The sequence below is a fragment of the Sabethes cyaneus genome, chromosome 1 (assembly GCF_943734655.1).
Source record: "Sabethes cyaneus chromosome 1, idSabCyanKW18_F2, whole genome shotgun sequence".
NCBI lineage: Eukaryota > Metazoa > Arthropoda > Insecta > Diptera > Culicidae > Sabethes > Sabethes cyaneus.
Window position 1 is genome coordinate 14,503,710 of NC_071353.1, and position 27,457 is coordinate 14,531,166.

The following is a 27,457-nucleotide window of genomic DNA, read 5'->3' on the forward strand; positions in this document are numbered from 1 at the left end:
CCGTTTAAAACATGCCAAGGTGACAGCTCAAGACTGCGGATTGATTACACATAATATAATTTCTAAAATGGAACCGGGACTAAATCACCATGAAGTGAGAATATGAACAGAAATTCCATTAAAATTACATAGAAATTTAAAAAAAAAAGAATAATTTCTAAAGGATTCTGTTTGTTATGCTAAAATTAGATCGTGCTCAATCATTTCCAATTATACTGCAATTTATAGACGTACACGACACCATATACTTACAATCACTATTTGTCAATGCTGTCCCGACGGAAAATATAATTAGCACCCACCGGCATGCAGTAAAACTCATATTTGCGTCTAATTTTCCTCCAATGCAATCACAATTTTTCTCAGATAGCGTAATTTATCTATCCACCTTCCGTCGCATACAACTCATGAATAATTTAATCGATTTAGATTCTATCGTTTTCTCTCAATCACTTCACAGGCAGTTGTGTGGCTGCTCCGACAAATATAGGTTAGGCAGGGTAGCACACGGCTTGCCAGGTACCGGTAGCACACCACAAGCAATTATTTTCTCCTTTATCGTGCACTCAACTTGATAAGTCACACCGCAGCAGCGTGCAGCATTTCTTTCTCACGCCCACACTTCGCGCGAACTTGATCTTGAACAACGGCCAACTGTCTACGGCAGCAAACACGCCAAAACCCAACAAACACCGTGCTTGTTTAAGCCTCTGGCGGGTCACGGCGCTTGTTGAAATTATCTGAACCGTTGATACTGACGGCGCAACACGGTGGACACTGGACCAGTTCGTATCTGCCTCACTAGCTTTTATATTGTCCGGTAATTTAACCGGCTGGCGGCTACATACATGTATGGCCGAGCGTTCTGGAAGCGGATCCAACAGCTTTGGTTGAATTCTCGAGGAAACCCGGATGCTTTACCAAGTTCTGTGTCCCAGTGTGGGGTTGGATTCGCAGCGCAATGCTGCTAGGTGCTGGCTGCCAACGGGCGCACGGTTGTTTTCATAGAAATTCACTTTCTTCGGAATTAATAATCATGTGTTTTGGGAGTTTTTTATAGTTTTGCATGGTTATGCATTTCCAATTCCATCATCTGCAAATGTAGTAATATCGCACATTGCAGCAGCCGTTGACGTAGGCTTCAAAAGTTATAAAACATTGCATCGACTGGTAATAGACCTGCGCAAGTTCAGAAACATTCGTTGTTGCGTGAAAATTTCAAAATGAAGTGAATTTACTAAATCGATAGGTAAGTTCAGAAAGCCATTTCAATCAACCCTGTGACATTCATATTCCGTTACCTTGCGCTGATCAGCAGCACAATTTCTGGGGCCCATTAAGAATCTTGCCTGTAAGACATGCATAAAGCAAATGTAGTAGGGAAATTTCAGACACGGCTTCAACGTGTCTTTCTTCGGTTTTGCCATAAACTATACACTGAAATTATATTTTATTACATGCTTATTTGTAAGACATACCTAAAATTCATCGCGACATTATTTTCAATACCGTTTTTTGCGTTACACCCTGTCCTAACGATAATAATATACTGTTCTTCCGTTGAGGGGTTGCACTTCTCGATAGTTATCCACCAGTGGATTGCCATTGGCATCGCGCAGTGATCGAAAAACGTTCAGCTGTCTCTCGGAAATTGGAAGCGTCTTCCGCTGGACAATCCAGGTAACCGATTCGAAGCAAGGTGGAGTAGTCAAACTTCCAGGGTACGAGAAATAGGGTCGTCGTCTAGATCCGATAACTCCCTTGATGTTGAACACGGTTGGATCTGGTAAGGTGTAGCTAGTTCCCGCCGTTTGAACCTCGTTCAGCGCATCAATCCAGCCGTAGTTCGGTTCAGTGGTGGAGTTTGTTAAAAAAATTCCCAGCACGGAAAGGCCATCTGATTGGTTCCGAGCTTCCAGGAAAGACCCGTACTTTTGGTTGAAGAATACCAAATGCATTTCCATCGCATATCGCCGTCCGTCGAGCACGTGTTCGGACCCACGTGCCGAATTGGCTCCCCAGTGGAAGTGTAGACTTGCGAACTGATACACGTCCTTGAGTGGCCCGCCACGCTCAGTTACCACTTGACCATTGGGAAATTCAAACGAATAAACGGCTAGAAAGACGAAGAAAGTAATTCTGCGTAGCTCTTCTTCAGGTCAGATCTTACATGTATGCCCGTCATTGGTTACCGTCACCTGAGAAGGATCTTCCTGATAATTTATCAGCTCCAAAGGTCTTCTTTCCATAGCCGGCGTAGTCCTCATGGTCGATATTTCTATCGGACTCTGCATTCGACCGGGGCAGACGTCACCGTTGTCAGTCGCTAAAATTTAAGCGCAAGTATTTGATGCATGGCCTACTAGCACGTAATAATAGTAAATAACTTACTGGAATTCTGACACCAGCCCAGACCCAGCCCAAACAACAAGAGAATCAACACTCGAAGTTTCATAGTAACCGTATGACACTGCAATTAACATTTCTCCGGCCGTACCTTTTTATTCGAAATGTTTTTTACGGTGCGGCATGCCGCAAAAGAAAAGTTCCTAAGGAGGAACACGATAAACTCCAATTAGTTTTCCCTAGAAAACTGATAGCGAAATATTGGCTCCGCCTCTTCAGCACCAATATCACACGTTTTGTTTCTATAATGAAAAACTACGCTGGAAACCATTTCTCACCGTAGTTGTCAATTACTACTGGCTGGCTCGGTTGGGCTTCGCTGAGGGCAGTTGGACGAGGCCCTCCTGAAACTGGGTTTATTATTTCTATAATTATAGAACAATGCGGAAAATTTCCATTAAGTTGGGTTTGTAGAGCAGAATTCATTCAGGTTTAATGCTATGGCATACCGGTACCGATAATTAAAACACATTGATGATATATCTTCGCTAACATTCAAATACACGCTTTGGAGCAATTTCAACTTTGTTTGATTTTTGTTTTATAAGCTAACTAGCTGACCCGACAAACTTCGTATTGCCACAAATTAACCTGTGTTGTACATAAATCATGAAACTCGGATGATCTTTGTCACAATCTCGAATTTTGCAAGCCCCCCAGTGGGCGGCGCTTCCGACGGCGGGTCACCGGCAACACTCGCGACCGTCTCGTCCTGAATGATCTAGTGTTACTATAGATAGTTTTTGTGGTCTTGTATTGACTAATGTTTTGTGGAAGAGTCTCGAATTTCTCGAGTTCGATTAGTTTTTGAGTTTCGCAAAAATTTCTATTTTATTTGTATGAGAGTCCATATCCCCCTACCACAGGGGTGAGAGGTCTCTAACTATCGTAAAGTAAATTCAAGACTCCAAAATCTCCCACATGCCAAATTTGGTTCCATTTGATTGATTAGTTCTCGAGATAAGAGGAAATTTGCATTTCATTTGTATGGAAGCCCACCCTCTTAAAGGGGAGTCTCAATTCACCATAGAAAAAAATGTTGCGCCCAAAACCACTTACATGTCAAATTTGGTTCCATTTGCTTGATTAGTTCTCGAGTTATGAGGAAATTTGTTTTTCATTTGTATAGGAGCCCCCCCCCCCCTCTTAAAGTGGGGAAATCCATAGAAAATATACCATAGAAAATATTTTTGCCTACAAAAACACCCACATGATAAATTTGGTTCCATTTGCTTGATCAGTTCTAGAGTTATGAGGAAATTTGTATTACGTTTGTATGAGAGCCCCCCCCCCCCCTCTTAAAAAGGTAAGGGGTCCTAATTCATCAGAAAAAATGGTTGCCTCCAAAAACACCCACATGCCAAATATGGTTCCATTTGCTTGATTAGTTCTCGAATTATGAGGAAATTTGTATTTCATTTGTGTAGAAGCACCCCCTCTTAAAGTTGGGAGGGGTCCTAATTCACCATAGAAAATATTCTTGCCCTCGAAAACTTTCTCATGCCAAATTTGGTTTCATTTGCTTGATTAGCTCTCGAGTAATGAGAAAATTTGTATGTCATTTGTATAGGAGCCCCCCCTCCTAAAGTGAGGAGGGGTCCCAGTTCATCATAGAAAAAAATTTTGTCTCTGAAAACACCCACGTGCCAAATTTTGTTCCATTTGCTTGATTAGTTCTCGAGTTATGAGGAAATTTGTATTTCGTTTGTATAGGAGCCCCCCCCCTTTTAAAGTGGGGAGGGGTCCTTATTCACCATAGAAAATATTCTTGCCCTCGAAAACTTTCACATGCCAAATATTGTTCCATTTGCTTGATTAGTTCTTCAGTTATGAGGAAATTTGTATTTCATGTGTATAGGATCCCCCCCTCCTAAAACGGGGAGGGGTCCCAATTCATCATAGAAAAAAATTTTGTCTCCAAAAACACCCACATGCCAAATTTGGTTCCATTTGCTTGATTAGTTCTCGAGTTATGAGGAAATTTGTATGGAAGCCCCCCTTTTAAAGAGGAAAGGAGTTATAATTCTCCTTATAAAGAGGGTAGGGGTCTCAATTTACCATAGAATAAATTCTTGTCACCGAAAACACCCACATGCCAAATTTTGTTCTATTTGCTTGATTAGTTGTCGAGTTATGCAGAAATTTGTGTTTCATTTGTATGGGAGCCCCCCCTCTTAGTGGGGGGAGGGGTTTCTAACTATCACCAAAACCTTTCCTGGCCCCAAAAAACCTCTACATGCATATTTTCATGCCGATTGGTTCAGTAGTTTTCGATTCTATAAGGAACATACGGACAGACAGACAGACAGAAATCCTTCTTTATAGGTATAGATGAACTGTAGCTTTGGCAATAGAACCAATAAGAGTTTTCTGCTAGATTTAGGTACAAATAGGATGGCTGTTCCTCTTCGTCATAGCTAAGCACGATTCATGCTTAATTTCGAGTTTTTAAAGGAATTATATCGGCAACTACTCAATTTATTAGCATGAGCTGAATTCTACACTTTTAAAGTTAGTTTTTTCGAAGCTTTAAAACTAACGAATATTCATATTTTCAAAATGCAAAAGATTTATTCATTTATTTATTTTTTGAAATAACATATAAGTCTTTTAGATTATATTATCACTTATTATAACGAACATGTACTATTGTTTTAAATCACTACATTAAAGCGGGAATGTTCAAATAACTTTTGGTTTACTTTGCTTTTCTTTGGAATGCAACCACAGCTCTTAAACCGTTATTCAATTAGTTTATAACACAAAAGAACATTCGTTACTTTGAGATCTATTTTAGGTAATAATAAAATAAAACTGGCCTCTTTTTACTTACTGTTCTTCTTGAGGAAAGCTAATACCACTGACTCTTCTTTGCTTGTTGCACTTGCTAGTATAGGAACACCCTACGGTTGTACAGTTTCTGCACCGGTCGGAAATTATTAACCATCATGCCACTGCGGGACTTCAGCCGTCGAAACTCCTTGATTTCCTTCGGTGTGATAAGCAATGGTTTCGTTGCCACAATCCACGTTACCGTCTCCAGACAGGGCGGAGTCGTTAGACTACCTTCGTAGGAAAAGTAGGACCACTCGACGTCACCAATCAGATCGTACAACGGGAACGTATCGATGAATTGAATGTTGAACTCCGTCTCCGGGTTTATGACTTCTTTCAGAAACCGGGTCCAAGTATTGAGCGGTTCATTGTAATCATCGTAGATCTCGTAGAACAAACCAACCACCGCTAGACCGTCCACTTCATTTCGAGCATCGTCGAAGGAGTCGTACATGGCATTGTAGAACACTAAATGAAGCTCCATCGGGAATCGTAGCGAATCCAGCACGTGTTCAGACCCAACCGTACTGTTTGAGCCCCAATGGAAATGGAACTGCTCAAAGTTATATTTAGTTTTCAGGGGTCCTCCTCGCAGGTACGGACGTTCATTAGAGTTCCAAATGTAAGTAAATTTGGCCGAATGACCATCATTCTGTAACCGTATGGATTGCGGAAGATTTGTCTGGCCGACCAATTGCAGTGGGCGTTTATTTCGCACAACCAGAGCGCTGTCCGTGTTCAGCATTATGGGGCTTTGGTACCGACCTCCGCACTGCGGAGCAGTTCGGTACCATTTCGAGGGACCATTTTTATCCTTCTCCTGATATGAGAATTCTTCTGCTCTAGCAGAAACAGGAGCTTTGGTAGATCGTCCTAAGTTTACTGACTGACTGCGCCCTATACCGGCGGGACGCTGGTCCCGCGAGTAGTCAAAGTAAAAGTCCGGATTGGAGCTCACTTCGAATCGATGTGCTTGCGAAGGAAAAACGATACCACGAACAGTGCTAGTACGGTAGGTAGTCCGGCTGAGTGGAAAATCTTCGTCACGAAACGAAGCCGATCGTCGCTGTAAGGGTTGAGCCCGTGGAAAGTCCTCGTCCCGGTTTCGGTTGATGTTTAATCCTGTAAATTAAAGAAGCAGATTAACAAAATTGTTATAAAGAGTGGATCAAAAGGTGATCTTGAAGGGGGCCGCCCATTTGGCATAAAGTCATTTGGCATAACGCCAATTGGCATAATCCATTTGGCATAATCATAAGGGGCCATTTGGCATAATGCCATTTGGCATTACGCCATTTGGCATAATTTCTCAAACATTATTTGACGACCTAATGGTCGCATTCCTAGATGATTCAGGGTGGGCCGGCCGTAGGCAACGGCGAGTGTTCGCCGGTGACCCGCCGTCGGAAGCGCCGGCCACTGCGGGGGGCAGCCTCCCCGCAGAAATCCCATCTGTCTAGGTTTATTTGTTAAATTCTATTAATAATTGTTGATCATTCATAATAGTTGGACAGTACGAACACAAATTATAGGACTAAAAATGTAAGTCATATGAAAATTAAAATTAGTTATGCACACTCTTTACTAAAACTTTTTTTTTGTAAGATTATAGTCATTTTAACCAGCTTAGGTCATTCGTGACTTCTGCGGGGCTGGGATTTGAACCCGGGTCCTCGGCGTGAGAGGCGTGAATGCTAACCACTACGCCGGGACTGACCCCTTTTTTTACTAAAACTTATAACTAAATGCGAAATAAATAATTACAGCTTAAAAGCGACTCAAACATAATCTCATCACCGAGTTGACTATAAAGAGGTCCGAAGTCATTTTTCTACTGTGCCAACACTAATAGTATAGATAGTAAAACCAAATATATAATAAACACATGCTCTACATGCTACTACTACTCTACTAATGTTTTTTTGCTTTCCACCAATGATGGCGAGAACTCGGAGTGATTGATGAGTTCAAATAATTGAGATCTCCGGTCACGGTTGACGACACGAGCAGGAAGCACCAACAAGGCATTGAAATTAGAAATCGAGCCTTAACTTTGTAACAAAACTGTAGGTTCAGAAGCCGCAAATCACTTTCGACCATCTTGTCAAGCCATCTGGCATGCTGAACTCCCTTTTCTTGGTGCCGGTGGAGTTGTTGAAGAAAACTGCTTTCGTCGCACTGACGTCCCAAACGAGCCAAAAAGATTCCCGCAGAATCTCCGGGATTCCTCGCATTGGAATTGTGTGGTGGAGTTCTGTATAAGATTCGTACAGAATACCTTGCTTGTAGAACCAGGGGTGACATTGCGATTGTCGTTTCGAGTGATTTTGGTTTGTTTCGCCCATTCGTTTAACGTGGTCGAAACGAACCAAAACGAGAATCGCAATGTGACCCCAGGACTCTAGCATGAGAATCCAACAGGCGAATCCCGCGTTCTTACCGCTCATCATTCAAAAACTCCGAGCACTCGCAGGGACTTAGTCTGCTCGACCGCAATTGCTTGTGAAGCCCATAGTAAGCACGGCTTACGCTGATAATACGCATCCGAATCTCACGGCTGGTATCATTGTCCGCCATTACCAGTGACCAGTTGACAAATTCGTCAACTACCTCAGACTTATCGCCGTCGATCAATTTTCTACTGCCCAAGTGGTGTCGGCTTTGCGCTTTAGTCTGGTGTACTGTTCAATCACCGCCACAAATGTTCTGTCGATAATATCCATGTCATCGACAAACCAGACGAATTGACTAGATTTGTTGAAGAACGTACCCCGCGTTTTGGAGGATCTACCGCAATGTAAATATTTAATTCGTTGCGACCGACCTTTGACGATAAATTTCCACAAATCTGTTCGCAATGGGAAAATGATTTGGGACAGCACTTTGTAGACGGCATTGAGTACGGTGAACGCTCGATAGTTCTCACAGTCTAACTTGTCGCCCTTTTTGTAGATCGGGCAGATAAATCCATCTATCCACTCCTCCGGTAGTTTTTCCGTATCCTCGGATTCTAACAATCAGCCGGTGCATACGAATAGCCAGCTTTTCTGGTCCCATTTTAATAAGCTCCGCTCCGATGCCATCTTTCCCAGCTAATTTATTGTTCTTTAGCTACATTATGGCCTCCATAACTTCGCCTATCGTTGGGGTTGGCACCTCTTCCTCGAAATCGCTCTCCCCGCTGTCATGGTTCTCCGCCAGTGCGCCATTCAGGTGTTCATCGAAGTACTGCTTTCACCTATCGGTCACCTCACGATCATCCGTCTGAAAACAGTCCGTCCGTTCGAAAACAGACACTGATGAAGCCTGCAAGTCGTAGGCGAAATACGTATCTGTCAAGAATAAATATACGTAGTAGAATTTAATTGGAAAGTTTTCTTTTTAATTTGATTTCACGCCTGAATACTGCAATTTTAATCCCGGCACATTTTGGCTGGCGGCACAAAGCCTTTGCGGGATACGTTCAGTTTCTGGCAGAACTTTCGTGTTTCCTGAGAACGATGGAGCTGCTCCAACTCTGCATATTCCTGCTCTTCCAGGTAGCGCTTTTTCTCCCGTATAAGTACGGGTTCACTTACAGTTAGATTAGAGCAGTGCAGACTTAGCGTATCCCAGAGGGCTGCCTAACTGGTTGAATTCAAACGAAACAACTTTCTCCGGACGCTTAGCGGATCGATACTCGACGGGAGGGTGATTTTTAACACTTCACAGGCACTGGTGAATAATGCACAACCGTGTATTCTGGCGCTACTTTCCGGCACATTAATCTCACACCTGCGCGGACGGATATTGTGGCACGGATTGGCGGATTATACTCTATCGGGTTTGAACACGTTCACACGATTTTCTTGGCACGAATATTTTTAATTGCTGGAAACTTATGTGGCGGGGACTTTTCCCGGACCACGCACATACTTCTCCATCCACAAACTATGGAATCTTCAATTCCCTTTTACCGCCACGTGGAAACCGTATGTAAAAACTAACTCGAGAAGCGAGCTTTTCGGCGCATCCGATTGCCTTGCTTGCTAGATTACCAAAGTCTCGATCCAGTTGCCGTCCGCTGGCAACTCCGTCTTACAGGCTTCACCCGAACTCCCAAGCGTTACGCGATCGCTCTGCTCCCGTTCGGTCCGTGCATTGGAGCCATTGGTAACCGCGGCGTCTCGAGAGGGAATTTTATAGTTATTTACATGCAAATACAAAATACATTGTGGCACCCTTGGCGGAAGCCCAATTTAGCGCCCCCTCGTTTCCTAAATCAGTGTTTTCTTCAGGTTTATCATTATGTCGTATTCGCCCCTCATCCAATACTTTGCTGCACTTAACGTTTACATCGGAAAATGGACTAATTTCTAATGGTGATGAAAAAAAACACAAAAGATAATTCAATGAAACAAATTTTCCTGAAATCCTATGTTCATTTAACCTTATATAACAATATTTCGAGTTTGATGCCCTGCCAAATGGCTTTACAACGGTTCATCGGAACCGTCGCACAGTGGGACGGCTTCAAAAACAAGCGGACATCAGCTTTTGCGTAGAACCTACTAAGTTTTCTGCATTTATGACTTCACAAAAGTTTCTTGATTTTTGAAGTACTATTTTGTTATACCAAAAAAATTGGATTAAGGGGGTGGGTCAATAAATAATCAATTTAACATTTTTATTTAAAGTCAAAAATAAACAAAACCCAAGAAAAAGTTGTACAAAATGTTATTTTAAGGGAAAAAAGTAATAATGCTTCAAACTAATGTATCCCCTTAATGCCAGTTTTTCGAAATTTTTCTGGTTATTTCGACTTCTACGCAGTTTTGATGTTTCACGAAGTTTAACAAACTATGAAAATTTACCTTTTTGCTGAAAAAAGTGCAGCTCTACCGTTCTTGGTTTTCGAGTTATTCCAGCTTTTGTATAATTTTCAATCAGTTTTTAGTCAGGGGCTTTATTTACAGTTTTCTCAAATGTTCTACCGTGATCCACCATGACATACATATGAAATGAAACTCACTATATTGCAGTACGTAAAGTGGCTGAGATTGGCTGCGCATACCTGCGCTCTTTTAAAATAAAGCCTCCTTGATTATTTTTTGACCCACTCCCTTAATACAATTTTTTTGGTATAACAAAAGAGTACTTCAAAAATGAAGAAACTTTTGTGAAGACCCAAATACAGAAAACTTAGTAGTTTCTACGCAAAAGCTGATGTCCGCTTTTTTTTGAAGCCATCCCTCTGTGCATCGCTACGACCGATCAAGAAATAAACGTCAGTATATTATTCAACTCTCTCGTGCTTTTCCTTCAGCCGGTTCATCGCCTCCAGTCATCTCTTAGAATAATGGACCGAGACCAGTTCCGGCCAGAAGACCACATCCTTCACGCGATACTTCTTGATGAAGGCGGCAATCCGGTGGTGCTTCGTACTATTCGTATGTTCGTATCTTCTCGTTCACTTTAAACCCCGAATGAAAGAACAGTGGCTTGCACATTTCTTCTCGCTGATCGTCATCTACAGAAGGATCTTTTTCGGGAACTTGGGGCGGAAGATATACTTGATGTCATCATTTGCCTCCTTGGTGAAGGACGTCCGCTGCCAGTCATTGTAATCCAGCGTCAAGTAGTTTTCGTCGCCCATTATGACTACGACATCGGTGCTTCGCCGAAAAGATTTTTTCCACCAGCACCTGCTACTCAGAAACGGTCAACCTCGATTGGCACATCCACATAAAAATGTCAATTTTGGTCAAGTACTTCTTCACAGTTTAGCTGGATGTTCTGATCTCCCGGCCAAAGGTGCGCAACGATGAGACCACCTTGCTTTCAGTCTTCAGTTTCAGCTTCTGCTGCACGTTACGATCGCGCAGTACTGCGGAACGTCTGAAACCAGGCTTCCGTTCAACGCTTTCGGCTTTCTCGCGGGAGAGGATGTTGTAAATGCCAGATTGGCTCTATTCAGCGGATACGATGCGCGCCACGGGGTGGAGCTGGCAGCATCAAGCGCAGTTGTTTAACAAGTTTTGCCATGGCTGTTGCATGCAAATCAACTGTAAACGTGGCATGCAAAATTCCCTAAATCACTCCATTTTTTAATGGCATATGTTATTGCTAATGCTTTACTGAATACCAGCCCTTTTGGCGCCCCCAAGAGCTAGGGCCCTTGGTGGGGGCCAGTCTGTCCAACCGCACGCTACGGCGCTGTCATTCGGAGGCAGCGTAAATGGTTGAGCGAATAAATGCGGTTATAGCCACACTAAAAACATTATTTCGTGATTTTTTTAGGAAAAAAGTGCGAAAAATTAGATTCGAAATGAATTAAATTTTCATATCACGTATTAACGTAACTTGGGATTTCAGGTTCGATGTACGAATCTACTCGTAAAAACAATGAAAGAATTCGTGCAACAAGCATTTGTTTTTGTTCGATTCAAATCCAATTTTATTCTCAGTGTACCTGTGGCTGTCTTGCCTCGTTAAAACCACATTAACGTAATCATCACGATCATCAGTTTGGTCTCGACGAGCTGACCCTGTATGTAATGTATTGCAATGACACAGTACCCAACTGGAGTACCCAACTCAACCATTTAATTGAACCAGTTAACAGCAATGAGAGGTAGAAAGGTACTTACTTTGGCAGGAAATCCATGGCAGGAACACCAAGTAGTTGAGTAGAATCCACTGATGCTGTATCCTAGTGGGTAATTTCATCTCTGAAAAGTCAAACATAGCAGCGAATATTTCGCCAACGTTAGTTTATTTTCACCAAAAAGGTAAATTTTGCGGTGTAAACTGTTCACTTTCTAACTTAGTAACGAACTAACTAACTATGTGCTACTGGCAGCGTGTGTCTTGCTTCGTAAACTACCGGACGTCTACTGATGAACTGAAGCGTGGGAGCCTTCTTGGGCAGCAGAAGCCACCGTCTGTGGCTAGAAGGCAAATGCAGCAAATGCAATGACCGACTAATTCGTTAATGTACAAATCTAGATCACGTGCCGTTGTTTCCTACTTGAATGTACGAAGATACCTAGATTATAGCCGCTATTAGGCACGCAGGTATTTAAGGTGTCTATCGTCGCGTTTGTTCATGGCGCCCGAAGCATGCACACTAAATAGGGATGAATGGGTGTGGAGTGTGGAGCTTACATTTTGCACGGTTCATTGAGTAAAAGCACTAGTGAAGATAATTAATTTGTTCACTAATCGTTGAACATAACAAAGTGTTAAATGCACCCTCAACATCGCTCGATGGATCGATCAACAGTAATAAACCTGCAATGTCAAGTTCATGGTTGCACGGTTCTTGTGCTTGCAGCATGTGTTGTACTTTAGTTGACTTATAGTTCTTTTAAAATATATTTTCAGCGATTTTTGGCATGACGATAGCCCACTGTCTCTTCGATTTTTTCAATTGGATCGGTGGCTGTAACACCTTTGAACTTGCAGCGGTACACCAATTATTATCAAACACCGATATAGTACAGGGTCGAAGTACCGCCAAGCCACAACTGGAAAAACAAGAAATAAACCACTTTGCCACGATTATTTACAAGTTCAAATCAAAGCAACTGTCAGGCGTGGAGTGCTTTTGCCGTTAGCTAGATCGTTCGGTTGGTGCGTCTAAGCGTGGTATGACATTGTTTTAACAACACGTTCTCCCCTAGGCTTAAGCTTGCACACGTTCTGAGTTACCGGTACCGGTACATTGCATTGGCGTTGTTTGGGTTTAGGTGGGTAATTGGGAATACACACAGCACCACCGGCAGCACGGCTCCCGCTAGTTGTCCTATATACTCTAGCAGCCGGCTGTTGCTTTGTGCCATTGGGTAACATTAGTTAAATTTTCTGTTACGGATATTTGTTACCCGCACAGAATGAAGATTTATTAATTAGTTATGCTTGTTATTCTATTACGCTCCTGATTTTTTTCATAGTTACTCACATTAAAATTGTTTGCAACTTATTAATGCAATGTCAAGAAACTAGTTTATACTGTGTATGGTTTGTTTGGTTTGTGTATTTGGTCAAATTTTTATAGATGTGTCAACATGTAAAGGGTCTTTTTGTATTTTATTGCAGTGGAAAAATATCTACGTATGTTTAACAAATCAATCACAGGTACTTTCCTAGAAACTTACCCATTGCTGGCTGAACTTGTGGAATGATTGATGAGTAAGTTTGAAAATTGAATCACATTTTACGCGTTTTGTTTCAGAGTCACCGGGCGTGCCCAGGCTGGGACACACTTGGGCACGTGCCCCACTCTTTGAAATTACAAAACAAAATAATTTCTGTAACTGATTTAAGCTTAGTTTCTAAATACAGGGTGTTAGGTAGCTTAGTGCAAATGTTTCAGGGGGTGATAAAGGCTCATATTTGACGAAAAAAGTCCTTCTACGCATATGGCAAAATCTCAATCGTTACAGAGTTATTGAACATTTTTCGTTTTCGGTTCTGTTTACCTTAAATTAGCTCTGGTACAAAAACTATGCTAGCTAGCTCAATTCTGTTACTTTCATTCTGAAGCTGAGCAACTTTTTAGAAGCAAAAAGCTTTGAAATAAGTGTTTCTCAAGACATTTTTATCGAATTTCTCCTAAAAATGTGTGATAAAACTGATTACTGTCATTCACCAATTTGAAGCTCTAGTACCGTTCTACAATTTGTTCTTTGACGTAAAACTTCTATCTCTTTTAGTTTCGTTGCAATTTTATTTTAAACGTATGGTTTTTGGTGTTGAATTAGTATTAGTCAAAGAACTAATTGTAGAACGGTACTAGAGCTTTAAATTGGTAAATAACAGCAATCAGTTTTATTACACATTTTTTAGGAAAAATTTGATAAAAATGCCTTGAGAAACACTCAGCTTTTTGCTTCTTAAAAGTTACTAAATCTCATATAGTGGGTGATTTAAACGCAATTTTCAATACAAAATTTTCACAGCTTTCGAATGAAAGTGACAGAATTAAGCTAGCTAGCGTAGTTTATGTACCAGACCTAATTTAAGGTAAACAGAACCGAAAGCTGAAAATGTTCAATAACTCTGTAACGATTGAGATTTGGCCATATGCGTAGAAGGATTTTTTTCGTCAAATATGATCCTTTATCACCCTCTGAAATATTTGCACTAAGCTACCTGGCACCATGTATAGCAAAGTTTTTCTTAACAGTGTTGCCAGCTTTTCAACTTTTCCCGCATAAATAGTTACATTGATTAAGGGAATATTAGTGCTCAAAAATAATATCTTCCTTGGATGATCTATACCTATAAAGAAGGATTTCTGTCTGTCTGTCTGTCTGTCTGTCTGTCTGTCTGTCCTGTGTTCCTTATAGAATCAAAAACTACTGAACCAATCGGCGTGAAAATTTGCATGTAGAGGTTTTTGGGGCCAGGAAAGGTTTTAGTGATGGTTAGAGACCCCTCCCCCCACTAAGAGGGGGGGCTCCCATACAAATGAAACACAAATTTCTGCATAACTCGAGAACTAATCAAGCAAATAGAACCAAATTTGGCATGTGGGTGTTTTCGGTGACAAGAATTTATTCTAGGGTAATTTGAGACCCCTCCCCTCTTTATAAGGGGAATTATAACTCCTCTCCCCTTTAAGAGGGGGGGTTTCCATACAAATTTCCTCATAACTCGAGAACTAATCAAGCAAATGGAACCAAATTTGGCATGTGAAGGTTTTCGAGGGCAAGAAAATTTTCTATGTTGAATTAGGACCCCTCCTCACTTTAAGAGGGGGGGCTCCTGTACAAATGAAATACCAATTTCCTCATAACTCGAGAACTAATCAAGCAAATGGAACCAAATTTGGCATGTGTGTGTTTTTGAAGACAAAATTTTTTTCTATGATGAATTGGGACCCCTCCCCACTTTAAGAGGGGGGGGGGGGGGCTCCTATACAAACGAAATACAAATTTCCTTATAACTCGAGAGCTAATCCAGCAAATGGAACCAAATTTGGCATGTAGGTGTTTTTGGAGGCAAAAATGTTTTCTATGATGAATAAGAACCTCTCCCCACTTTAGGAGGGGGGGCTCCTATACAAATGAAATACAAATTTCTTCATAACTTGAGAACTAATCAAGCAAATAGAACCAAATGTGGCATGTGGGTGTTTTCGGTGACAAGAATTTATTCTATGGTAAATTGAGACCCCTCCCTCTTTATAAGGGGAATTGTAACTCCTCTCCCCTTTAAGAGGGGGGCTTCCATACAAATTTCCTCATAACTCGAGAACTAATCAAGCAAATGGAACCAACTTTGGCATGTGAAGGTTTTCGAGGGCAAGAAAATTTTCTACGGTGAATTAGGACCCCTCCCCACTCTAAGAGGGGGGGCTCCTGTACAAATGAAATACAAATTTCCTCCTAACTCGAGAACTAATCAAGCAAATAGAACAACATTTGGCATGTGGGTGTTTTTTTTGGTGACAAGAATTTATTCTATGGTGAATTGAGACCCCTCCCCTCTTTATAAGAGGAATTATAACTCCTCTCCCCTTTAAGAGGGGGGACTTCCATACAAATTTCCTCATAACTCGAGAACTAATCAAGCAAATGCAACCAAATTTGGCATGTGAAGGTTTTCGAGAGCAAGAAAATTTTCTATGGTGAATTAGGACCCCTCCCCACTTTAAGAGGAGGGGCTCCTGTACAAATGAAATACAAATTTCCTCATAACTCGAGAACTAATCAAGCGAATTGAACCAAATTTGGCATGTGTGTGTTTTTGGAGACAATTTTTTTTTTCAATGATGAATTGGGACCCCTCCCCACTTTAGGAGGGGGGTCCTATACAAACGAAATACAAATTTCCTCATAACTCGAGAACTAATCAAGCAAATGGAACCAAATTTGGTGTGTAGGTGTTTTTGGAGGCAAGAATTTTTTCTGTGATGAATTAGGACCTCTTCCCACATTAGGAGGGGGGGCTCCAATACAAATGAAATACAAATTTCCCCATAACTCGAGAACTAATCAAGCAAATAGAACCAAATTAGGCATGTGGAGGTTTTTGGAGGCAAAAATATTTTCTACGGTGAATTAGGATCCTTCCACACTTCAAGAGGGGGGGCTTCTACACAAATGAAATACCAATTTCCTCATAATTCGAGAACTAATCAAGCAAATGGAACCATATTTGGCATGTGGGTGTTTTTGGAGGCAACCATTTTTCCCATTATGAATTAGGACTTCTTACCTTTTTAGGAGGGGGGGGGGAGGCTCCCATACAAATGAAATACAAATTTCCTTATAATTTGAGTACTAATCAAGCAAATGGAACCAAATTTAGCATGTAGGAGATTTTTGAGTCTTGAATTTATTTTATGATAGTTAGAGACCTCTCACCCCTGTGGTAGGGGGATATGGACTCTTATACAAATAAAACAGAAATTTTTGCGAAACTCAAAAACTAATCCAACTCGAGAAATTCGAGACTCTTCCATAAAACATTAATCAATAACAAGACCACAAAAACTATCTATAGTAACACTAGATCATTCAGAACGAGCCGGTCGCGAGTGTTGCCGGTGACCCGCCGTCGGAAGCGCCGCCCACTGGGGGGCTTGCAAAACTCGAGATAGTGACAAAGATCATCCGAGATTCATGATTTATGTACAACACAGGTTAATTTGTGGCAATACGAAGTTTGTCGGGTCAGCTAGTTTCCTATAAAAATGTGAAAAAATGTCTTTCTAAACTTACTATTTCCAAAGATATAAGTAAAAGAAAAAAAAACAGGTTTTGACAAAATCGGGTATTTTCCTTAAAAATGGAGGCGCTTCCATTAATCGAGGGAATGTTCGATCCGTACCAAATTTCGGATTTTTACTTTCTGACCGAAAACGAACAATCTGGCAAAATTTGGTTCAAATCCGTGAAGGTCGATTACACGCCCAGATAATACAAAATCGTAATAAAAAGTTCACATTAAATCGTTTTTATGTCAATTTCACATTGGAATTGTATAATGATTAGAGTATGTCAAATCGAAGTGAACAATAAGTTGTTTTGCAGTCGTGCGTGTCTTCATATACAATTCATGACTGTGAATTATAAAGCAGGATAGACAATTGCAATATTTGATTATATCTATATCATATATTCAGGAATATTTAGTTGCGTGTTATGAAAACTGCGCAAAATAGAATTACAAATAGTTGTCAAAATTTTCGCACGTATATCGCCTCCACTTTGGTACATATATGTTCTTATATGGCGTGAAATATAACTTTTTCGTTCAGATATGATTTCGTATACCTCAGTTGCAATCGAGATATACAAACTAAATGGTTTACTGGGCGTTTGAACTTTTTCTCGGTCAGTTGGCATGGAATAACTTATAAGTCTTCTTATTTATTAGGTATTTAACCTAACATTATGATTTTGGCACAATGTCACCCCCTAGAAGGGGCGAGATTGTGCCAAAGTTCATGTAATTACAATATTATCTATGTTCATCATCATCATCAATATTGACAGGCTTTGAATCGACTTAATCGCTAAATTGTGTCATTGTGTGTATAACGAGCAAAAGAGCAGAAACCTAGGCTTTTTTGGCGCAATCCCCCCCAGCAGACGGTACTCAATAGGTTCTGACAATATTTGACAACAATTTTAATGTTTTTCGATCTCTGAAATGGTGATTTAGGAACCATTTTTATAGAAACAAATCTTGACTATTGAGCGTCAGCAGAAAATTTGGTTTAAACTCGTAGAAAAACCATTAAATTGGTAACTTTTTTTTATGGTAACATTCTAATTACGGCTTATTGTCATAGATTATAGAGATTTATCCTAGAAATTGGTACGAATATTTCAGAAAATGTTCTTTGGGCTTAACGGGCAGTGGCAACTATATTGCCATCAATTTTTTTAAGTTTTTCAGTTATTTTTTCAACAAAAAAATATTAATGGGTTCTCTCGTATGTGAACATTATGTTTTATTGTTTATTTTTGTTTATTCTACGCGTAATTGCCATGGTCTTTAAAGGGTTAACTTCAATTTCAAAGCTAATTTCATGTCCATTGTCAAGTCTAATTTCAATTTTAATTTGAATATTGATTTCAAATTAAGTCCGAATTAGATTTCATATACAATCATCCTTTAAAGTTCAACTTCAAGTCCGATTTCAAATTCAGTTTGAAGTCCAGTTTAAAACCAATTCGAATTCATTCCAAAGTTTGAATCCAGTTTTAAAGGGGCATAGTACTTTTTACACCATATTTTTTGCCTTATTTCAAATATTTTTTTCTCGATAACGCGAAAAGCGAATCGATTCGGGTTTTTTGCATTCAAAACATTGCACTTTATACTAATATTTACAATTTTGTTTGCATATGTGAACCTCTTCTCCTCTCCCCTACGGCTCCTTGAACATGATCATTCGAAAAAAACATGATTTGCGGTACCATGGATTGGCGCTGGGGGTCTTATTCGAATTGAAAAATTCCAAAACGACATGAAAGTATATTAAATTATCTCGTGTTTGACCCAGCCTTTTTTTTAAATTCGAACGCATAACAAAATGATGGACATTCTAACATAAAAGTATAAAAACGTTACTTTTATGTTTGAATGTCCGCCATTTTGTTATGCGTTCGAACATCGAAAAAATTGACTTTAAACATTTCTAAAAATACAAAAATTGTAATATCAAAAAAAGAATGGGTCAAACACTAGATAATTTTGTTGGCTTTAAAACGAAAAAAGAATCATGAGAATTGCTTGAGCCGTTCTTGAGATATTTATGGTACCGACTTTCAAAACCTGGTTTCGAGAAAAACGACGTTGAAGTTTTTATTCCGTGTGTAATCGCTCCAGACATGCGCGGTACAAATAGCTGTAACTTTGTCAATTTTTGGAATTCATCGAAATGACTTGAAACACGTGTGGTCAAAATGTTAATCTTTCGAAATAATCAATAAAAAAAATTTCGATTTTTTTAAATTGGAAAAGCTAAAATCCCTTAAGCTAAATGATGGAAGAAAACATCAATGGAAAGTTGGCTCCTGAAAAAAAAATGGAAAAGAATGCGAGGAAAAAGGTGACAAAAAAGGCGAGGAAAAAGGTGACTATACAAACGAAATAGATAAAGAGAAAAAACGCGAGAGAGAAAAAGAAAAATAACATTGGCTTTGACAAAAAAATTGACAGAAAGGGAGGACTAACGGGATGTCAAAAGAGAAAAAATTGAAGCAAAAACGAGGAGACTGTACAGAAAAGAACGCGAACGGAAGAGAAAAGAAGCGAAATGAGAGACAAGAAGGAAAAACGATAAAGAAATTGAGGAAAACGAGAAAAAGGTGAGTAAAACAGGATAGAAAATGAAAAACAACGGAGCAAAAAAGGAGAAAAAACGAAATAGAAAAGGAGGCAAAGGAAAAGAGAGAAAAATTAAGAAACGACAACAGCTAAAATTAAAACAGAGAAAAAACCGGTTATAATGTCTGATTGTAGCTTGGTTCGACACATGCACCCTCCAGCATTGGACAAAAGGTAGGAGTCACAACGACTATTTTGGTAAGCTTAACAATAACCCCCCCCCTGTCTATCACTTTTCCGCTCTTTCTCCTTCACTATTAAAAATTTTCATTACTTTCTTCTACCGTCCCTTCGTCAATTGTAAAAGAACTACCGTTCCAAAAGATATTTTTTTTTCCTTGTTGGGGACCTTGGACCATATCCAAAAGATATTAGTTACACTTCTATTTTCGTTTTCCCAAAGTGCTACCCAATATAGTAAACAAAGACGTAGTCCTACGTCAAAAATGAAAATGGAAGGCAAACGGGATAAAACGAAAAACAGAACGTGACAGTAGGGAGGGAAAGCAGGACGTAATCAGATCAGATCAGAGTCAGAAGGACGATTCTGACGAAAATGAAAAAATAGGAAAGGAGCCAACGGGTACCAAAGCAAAAAACGAAACTGGAAAAGTGGAAAGATCGGTTTTAAAATTAGGGAAAATGAAACAAAAAGAACGAAAAACAGAACAGAAAAGAAATGAACAAAGGAAAAGGGAAAAAACGAGTCAGGAAAAGAAGAAAAAGAGTAAACAGTGGGTAAAAAAGGAAAAATAAGAGGAAACAGGAGGGAAAACGAGACAAATACAGGGAAAACGGGACAGAAAGGTAAGCGTGGGAAAACGAAGAAGAAAAAAGGGGAAAATGAGACAAGAAAGGGAAAATGGAAGAAAAAACAAAAGAAATGTAGAAGAAGAATAGCGAGAGAGAAAAAAGAAAACCGAGAGAGGAAACGAGGAAAACGAGAAAAAGAAGTCAACCAGGATATATAAAGAAAAAGATGGGACAAAATGAGAATGAGATAGAAATGTGGTACCGAAAAATGAGAAAACAAAAAACGGGTGATAAAAAAGAAAACAGAAAAGAGATAGAAAGGGAAAAAGGAACCAAAAATAGAAAAGACGTGACAGGTAAGAAGACAAAACGGGGCATATGAAAGAGAAAAAATTGAAAAGACGAAGATGATAAACGAGAAGGAAAAGAGATAAAAAGAGTTAGTGAAAGACGAAGACTGGTAACAAAAAAAAACGGAAAACGGGAAGAAAATTGAAAAATGGGTTAAAAACAAGAGGAAAAGCAGGACTGAAAACAGGAAAAAATGGGTCTGGAAACGAAGAAAAATCTAACAATGAAATAGAAAATACGGAACAAAAAAGGAAAAATGAGAGAAAACGCGGAAAACGAAGAAAAATGAGAACACAAACTACGAGCAAACGGAACAAAAAAGAAGATAAAACAAAAACATGTCAGAGATTAAGCTGAAATACGTCATTCCTAATTTCAAGTAATACATCGTGTCTAATTTCGTGTCCGTGTCCAAATTCAAGTTTAATTTTAAGTCGAATGTTAAGTTTAATTTCAAGTCCAATTGTCTAATTGATTTCAAACCTAATTTTAAGTCTAATTTAATTCTAATTTTAAGTCAAATTTAAACTCTGTTTTCAACTCCAAATTCCAGTGCAATTTGAATTCCAACTTTCAAATCTAATCTCAAATCCAATTTACTTCCTATTTCAATTCCAATTTAGAGCTTAGTTTCAAGTCCAATTTTATGTTCAATTCCAACTTTCCAATACCAATTTAATTTCAAATTCCAATCAAATAAAAACTTCAAATTATTATTTAAGTCCATTTTTATGTCTAATTTCAAAGCGAATTTTAAGTACAACTTGAATTTAACTTTGTCAAAGTGCAACATGCATATTTCCTCTAATTCATGTAAATGAAGCTGTATGAAAATGCTGCAAGATCTGGAGCTGTACAGCGAGTCTTTTTCACAGCGAATTTTTTAATAACATTTGTTCTCAACGGTGCAAGTTGCGGAAGAGGACCACAAACCTTGAGCAATGCGACGCGTGTCTAGAGATGAATGCAATGAAGGAATTCAATTAAGTTTTACAGGGTCGGACGAAGATGATACCGGAGTACCTTGACTGCAGTAAAGACCCAAACTGGAAAAACTATTAAATTACCGCAACGTATTAAAATCCGTATGCATTGTGTTTGTGTCTTAAATTGGTCGCTCTGTTCTTAAAGGACAGTTGATATTCTACCCAGGATACGAAAAACCACTAGTTTTTCAAAAAAAGCTTATTTCACAACATGGCTACACCGCGACGCTTGAGTGTTCAATATAAAACCGTACAAATGTAAAAACCCTGCAGTATAAAACCCTACAAATATAAGTTACTCCGCAACATGCTATTTTAGGTTTATGGAACCTTTGGAAGAGTTTCTTAAAATTAAAGGTTCTATTGTCTAGTGGAATTCAAATTTTGATTAATCGCCCAAAAAGTGCTATAAAAACTTTATTCTTCTTCAATTTCAATATAACACATTGATGTGTTTTGCAAAGTTTTACAGTATATTATTGCAAAAAATTTTGCTGAAGACAGTAACCTTCTATCTCTTCAGCAACGATTGAAAAATCCTATTTCTCATAAATGAAAAATCGTTCAAATCAGTTTTTATATTTTATCTGTTTTTGTAATTGTTGTATGACTTTTTCATGTTTTACAAAGTTGTACAAATAGTAAAAATACACAACATTGCTGAATATGGTATACCTCTATCTTTGCTTGCTTAGGAACTATGGAACTTTTACTATAAAAATAGCCTAATTTCGACCCCGAATTACTCACAAAAAGGCATCATTTTATTCACAAACTCTCCCCAGAGAATCAGAATAGTTTCAAGTAGGCTGAAAAGTTTTTCAAATCATGTTTCGAAGCACAAAAGTTCAACAAAACTTATAGGCTAACCAAATCGGGATAAAATCGGGGGTAGACAAAATCGAGAGCTGACAAAATCGGAACATTACTGAGGAAACCAACAATCTCTAAAAATCGGTTCTGGCGTACTGATGGACGTACAACCTCGACAGCATGTCATTCCCAACAAACATTTTTGTTTAAGAGCAGTTTATTCAACTATTGTATAGCTAAAACCAATGGAACAAGCGCTTGATAAGCTGCTGTACCACAAAAATGTTTCTTGGGTTGTTTGCTAGGTACTGCTCCATGTCTCATCTTGAAGTTGTCATCTGGAAACGAGGAGAACTGCATATGGATAAGCTTCCCGATCTCGCGATGCGGTTAATATGGGCAATCTAAGGCCTCTGGCTTAAAGCGACTCTCCAACACGCATCGACGACGGTAGAAGTGGTATTTCAGCAAGGATTAATCTCACGATGAGCCAAAAACTCGCCCTTCTGCCTTTCGACCAGCCAGCCAGAACAGCAGGGTCAGATCGCTAACAAGACGAACGCCACTTTGCGTATTGATTAGTCAGATGTAATCATGTAAATAATCTGTTCGATTAAACGTCCAAATAGGACTTTCGTCGTTTGCATAATTAAATATGCATTTATTTTTGTTAACGCACGCTCTGCAGCTCCGAACTGTTCGAACACAAGCATTTTAATGTTTTGCTTGGTTCGGGGCTTTTCTTTACCTTGGACGTTTTAAACCCATTACTATTAATTACGGCTTGTAAGTATGGCGAGTACGTGCCGGTCCTTCCGAGTCCAAAATTGTAGGTAGCAACTGAAGAGATGGGGATTTTTCTCAATTATATTGTAACCACCATCTATTTTAGTTCCGGAAGATGTGCTTCAATAGTTTATGCAAATAAATAACTTTATAGAGAAGTCATTCTAATGTTACCGTCGACAACGAAAAGACAATTTACTATCGAAGTCTATTACAAATCGTTCAGAAATTGACAAAAACTTAACTTAACTTCTTGTCGAAATTAATTTGTCGTATTATTTTATGTTATACTAGCTGACCCGACAAACTTCGTATTGCCACAAATTAACCTGTGTTGTACATAAATCATGAATCTCGGATGATCTTTGTCACTATCTCGAGTTTTGCAAGCCCCCCGCGGTGGGCGGCGCTTCCGACGGCGGGTCACCGGCAACACTCGCGACCGGCTCGTCCTGAATGATCTAGTGTTACTATAGATAGTTTTTGTGGTCTTGTTATTGATTAATGTTTTATGGAAGAGTCTCGAATTTCTCGAGTTGGATTAGCTTTTGAGTTTCGCAAAAATTTCTGTTTTATTTGTATGAGAGTCCATATCCCCCTACCACAGGGGTGAGAGGTCTCTAACTATCATAAAATAAATTCAAGACTCAAAAATCTCCTACATGCTAAATTTGGTTCCATTTGCCTGATTAGTACTCAAATTATAAGGAAATTTGTATTTCATTTGTATGGGAGCCCACCCTCTTAAAAGGGAAAGGGGTCGTAATACACCACAGAAAAAAAATTCTGCCATCTAAAACTCTCACATGCCAAATTTGGTTCCATTTGCTTGATTAGTTCTAAAGTTATGAGCAAATTTGTATTTCGTTTGAATGGGAGCCCCCCGCCCCTCCTAAAAAGGTAAGAAGTCCTAATTCATAATGGGAAAAATGGTTGCCTCCAAAAACACCCACATGCCAAATATGGTTCCATTTGCTTGATTAGTTCTCGAATTATGAGGAAATTTGTATTTCATTTGTGTAGAAACCCCCCCTCTTGAAGTGTGGAAGGATCCTAATTCACCGCAGAAAATATTTTTGCCTCCAAAAACCTCCACATGCCGAATTTGGTTCTATTTGCTTGATTAGTTCTCGAGTTATGAGGAAATTTGTATTTCATTTGTATTGGAGCCCCCCCTCCTAATGTGGGAAGAGGTCCTAATTCATCACAGAAAAAATTCTTGCCTCCAAAAACACCTACACGCCAAATTTGGTTCCATTTGCTGGATTAGTTCTCGAGTTATGAGGAAATTTGTATTTCGTTTGTATAGGACCCCCCCTCTAAAGTGGGGAGGGGTCCCAATTTATCATTGAAAAAAAAATTGTCTCCAAAAACATACATATGCCAAATTTGGTTCAATTCGCTTGATTAGTTCTCGAGTTATGAGGAAATTTGTATTTCATTTGTACAGGAGCCCCTCCTCTTAAAGTGGGGAGGGGTCCTAATTCACCATAGAAAATTTTCTTGCTCTCGAAAACCTTCACATGCCAAATTTGGTTGCATTTGCTTGATTAGTTCTCGAGTTATGAGGAAATTGGTATTTCATTTGTACAGGAGCCCCCCCTCTTAAAGTGAGGAGGGGTCCTAATTCAACATAGAAAATTTTCTTGCCCTCGAAAACTTTCACATGCCAAATTTGGTTCCATTCGCTTGATTAGTTCTCGAGTTATGAGGAAATTTGTATGGAAATCCCCCCCCCCCCCCTCTTAAAGGGGAGAGGAGTTATAATTCCCCTTATAAAGACGGGAGGGGTCTCAAATTACCCTAGAATAAATTCTTGTCACCGAAAACACCCACATGCCAAATTTGGTTCTATTTGCTTGATTAGTTCTCGAGTTATGCAGAAATTTGTGTTTCATTTGTATGGGAGCCCCCCCTCTTAGTGGGGGGAGGGGTCTCTAACCATCACTAAAACCTTTCCTGGCCCCAAAAACCTCTACATGCAAATTTTCACGCCGATTGGTTCAGTAGTTTTTGATTCTATAAGGAACACAGGACAGACAGACAGACAGACAGACAGACAGACAGACAGACAGACAGACAGACAGACAGACAGAAATCCTTCTTTATAGGTATAGATTTCAGCCTAAGCCATTTTAAGCAATATCTATGAGTGTTAACCATTTTAGATTTTAGGCTTCTGATTTCATTTCGCAATCAACCCTTATGATTGACTTGTGAGTTTAAAAGAGTTTAAAAAAATAATCTGTTATATTTGGGTGGTTATTAGAATATCAAATTCAAAACTTTATTTCTGGACTTACAGTGTCCCAAATCTTTTACTAAAGTATTAATTTATGAACAGAACACATCCGTATAATTTTGATTAAAAACGCACTAAATTTCAGTATTTTGAACACTGTGGCTTCATCTTGCAACACTATCACTTTACGCATCAAAATCACATCAAAACTATTGCAAGTGATTTTAAAAAATCCGGGAATCCAAGACACTCATCGCAAACCAATCGAAATCTATCATTTTGATTTAGCTACTTCTTACCAGTTGGTTGTTGAATCAAACTTAGCTGTTGCACACTTTACTACCGCCAGCAGTAACTGATACCTACAGCAGCGTTCTTATACGGAGAACTTTTCACACGCGACCGGAATGTAAGCAGTAGGAGCACACACGGCGAGGATGTCCGACCGTCTATTAATGGGCAGTGAAGCGTTGACGAGCACTTTAAATAGTACATTTCGACTGCTGGAATTGAACTAGAGCCAGTCGTCTCGCCGAGCCTCTAGAATCTACCCATTCACATGAAAGTCGGAAATTATTCCTTCCTCCTCTTTGTTGGTACACCGCCGGTGGCGGTGGCGGTGGTGGTTGTGTGGCAACAACGTAAACGGTAGAAATCAAGCCGGTCGCGGTGACGAAAAGGGATTCCTGCTTTCGAGGGACTCGTCCACGCTGCAATAATTGCCCCCATTGAGTACCTAAGCATGATGTGATTGTGGAACTGACGCGACGCGACGGTGAGCTGTTTACTGTGTGATACGACACCTTTCTTTGATGCGAAATAGCCGTAGTAAAAAGGGATTTTTCAATGGTATGTTTTGGTGCGCAACAAGCGGAAATTTGCTTAGGTATGATTTTGGTGCGATGACGGGAATCAGTGTTATTGTTGATGGGCTATGCGGTGATTTTATTGGTGAATATTGCGAAGGGATTCATTGTTAACCTGTATAATCTAAGTGTTTTATACTTGCAGTATAAGCTCTAAGGAAACAATTCTTGGTAAATGGAGCAGTATAAAATTTTCTCTGTTTTGTGCAAATAACGTCAGCTACGTTTGCCAGAACACTTAGTGACAACAAAGATCCATAATAATAAAAAATGCGCAGGTTTTGTAAAGATTTTGAATTACGTCAGCTTCATTATTGGGTGAAACATTTGAAAACAATTTATTAGGTACTTACGTTTACTTTTTCGGCAACAATCCGCTTATCCAATCTGGGCCGAATTTAGAAGTTGTCTTCACCCTTCTTGAAGTTGGGCTGCTACTCTCCAGTCATCACTAACACCCGCTGTTCTAGCATCCTCGTCAACAGCACTCATTCAACGGGTACAGGGTCTGCTTCGAAGTCGACGGCCTCTGTCGGGTTCTCTGCTGAATATTGTTTTCGCTGATCTCTCATCCGGCATCCTTACTACGTGTCTAACCTACTGCAGCATGCCGTGATTTATTCGCTTCACAATATCCGCATCTTTGCATATTTGGTAAATTTCGTGGCTCATCCGCCTACGCTACATTCCGTGTTCTAATATGCCGCCAAGAATTAATCGCAGGATCTTGGTCGAAGACACCGAGAGGAAGAGCTCGTCGGTCGTTCGCTTTTAACGTCCGCGCCTCGTGGTGATCCTTCAAAATACAAAAAAAAAACATTTCTATTGGACAAAGCAACTGCGTCTTTTGGTATTGCTCAGCAAATCATGTTGAGTTTTCAACATTTTTTGGCAAATCCTTCATCTTAGATCATATTCTATTCATATTCTTTCATCTACAATCGCCTATACGTTCTCGATAGAGCTATGGTCTCAATATTGAGGCGATCAGTCCAGTGCCGATAAGGGGATTGCCATGAAGCCACTCAAATGAGGTACTCTAATTTCTAGATGACCAAAAAGAGTAAGGAATAAGTGACCCGACTAAT

General features: G+C 39.6%; 1 protein-coding gene across 1 annotated transcript; it reads right to left on the minus strand.

Moving 5' to 3' along the window:
• Positions 1 to 1,532: 1,532 nt before the first annotated feature.
• Positions 1,533 to 25,947, minus strand: LOC128745420 (uncharacterized). The gene is made up of 7 exons (XM_053842495.1): positions 25,803 to 25,947; positions 11,871 to 11,951; positions 5,295 to 6,363; positions 5,109 to 5,136; positions 2,392 to 2,470; positions 2,171 to 2,326; positions 1,533 to 2,116 (listed from the first exon to the last, which is right to left on the minus strand). Exons 2-7 carry the CDS (start codon positions 11,947 to 11,949, stop codon positions 1,533 to 1,535), a joined length of 1,995 nt encoding a protein of 664 aa, XP_053698470.1. The 5' UTR covers positions 11,950 to 11,951; positions 25,803 to 25,947.
• Positions 25,948 to 27,457: the final 1,510 nt, after the last annotated feature.

Coding starts and splice junctions, on each gene's coding strand:
- LOC128745420 (XM_053842495.1), bottom strand. CDS start 11,949: ATGAAATTACCCACTAGGATACAGCATCAGTGGATTCTACTCAACTAC. Junction 6,364..11,870: donor GCCATGGATTTCCTGCCAAA/GTAAGTACCTTT, acceptor TTTAATTTACAG/GATTAAACATCAACCGAAAC. Junction 5,137..5,294: donor CGTAGGGTGTTCCTATACTA/GCAAGTGCAACA, acceptor ACGGTTTAAGAG/CTGTGGTTGCATTCCAAAGA.